General features: G+C 40.0%; 1 protein-coding gene across 1 annotated transcript in view; it reads left to right on the top strand.

The window, feature by feature from the left end:
• Nucleotides 1–1049: 1049 nt before the first annotated feature.
• LOC119585230 (transcriptional coactivator yorkie-like) overlaps nt 1050–1328 on the top strand; it is a gene marked incomplete in the record, with an annotated part of 597 nt that continues 318 nt past the window's right edge. Inside the window, 1 exon segment of the mRNA XM_037933889.1 lies at nt 1050–1328. Coding sequence (XP_037789817.1) covers nt 1148–1328 — 181 coding nt within the window.

Below are 1328 nucleotides of genomic sequence, written 5' to 3'. Positions count from 1 at the left end.
TTTTCCTAATAGTAAGATAGTAGTAGAGCCAATTGAACAGTACTTTGAATATGATTACTTGATAATGAATTATAATAATCTCAATATGCTTATTAAGACACTTTTTAATGTTATACATTTATACATGGATTAAAGTGTAGCTGATTGGTTTATCTATTTATCAATCACGGGAAAGCGCACAGAAGAGAATGAATTTTACATTATTAATGCATTCTCATGGCGGGATTCAGTCTTCAGAATTAAGTAATTCAGTTTTTCACGCAAAATGTGTTGATACGAATAGGATGAAAAAATACCATAGATTATCACATTTATCTCATTCTTCATCTTTACTCCACCATGTCTTTGCAGTCATATTTACGTTCTTTGTTAAAGCAAGAATCGGTTGACGTGACTCTTCATCTTTCCAGACTTCCATTCATGCTCTCACACGCTGACTTATTTCCTTCGTGTAAACCTGCCTGTTATCTTTGCGACTTCTTTATATAGGTGTTTATGACTAAGGTCTCTAGGAGAGTTTTATTTTTCAACATTTTGTAATAGTTTTTTGTAATGGGGGTTACCAATTGCTGATATTTTTTCGGTGATTTCAAGTTCTCAGACAATACGTTTAACATGTCAGAAGTTAAGATAAATTCCGTGATTTCTTGTCGTAAGACTTTATTTTGTTGTGAAGCATGAATATTTTTTTTTGGGGTGTTGTTGTCGCTGTTTTGAAATATCTAGAATAATCTGTATGTTAATCATGATAATAATTATACAGGTTACACATTCTTAGTGTAACATGTTTACCCCGTAGCTCACATATTTCATATAAACTCGCGCAAAAGTTGTCTATTCAGATTTAAATGAACATCTAAGTGACGGTCTTGGACAGTCACCTCAAAAACATTACAAAATAATCCGTCATATGGCCGAGGTAACACTAAATGAGTAATTTTTCCTGGACGTGTATTAACTGAGAGAAGCATTTCGCGCGGTGGTGCCTCCTGGCGGCAGGCGGCCAAGCAGCGGGTGCGCGGTCGGGTGCGCGGTCGGGTGCGCAAGTCGGCAACATTCCTAGTCAGTACTTGGGGAGACGCCGGAGGGAGAGGAGGTGCGTGTTATGGTGTGTGGCTGGTGTGAGTGTTGACCCTAAGTAGCCAAGATGGCCAGCTCGAACAAGGATGATTCGCTCTCTATGGAGCAAAGGGGTAACCAGATCGTCCATGTGCGTGCTGACAGTGACAGCGAGCTTCAGGCACTTTTCGAGGTAGTGCTGAAGCCCTCTAGCCAAGTGCCCTTGCAGAAGCCCTTCAAGATGCGCAACCTGCCCGCGTCTTTCTTCA

This window comes from Penaeus monodon, chromosome 19 (assembly GCF_015228065.2).
Source record: "Penaeus monodon isolate SGIC_2016 chromosome 19, NSTDA_Pmon_1, whole genome shotgun sequence".
Classification (NCBI taxonomy): Eukaryota; Metazoa; Arthropoda; class Malacostraca; order Decapoda; family Penaeidae; genus Penaeus; species Penaeus monodon.
This window is presented reverse-complemented; position numbering and strand designations above follow the sequence as displayed.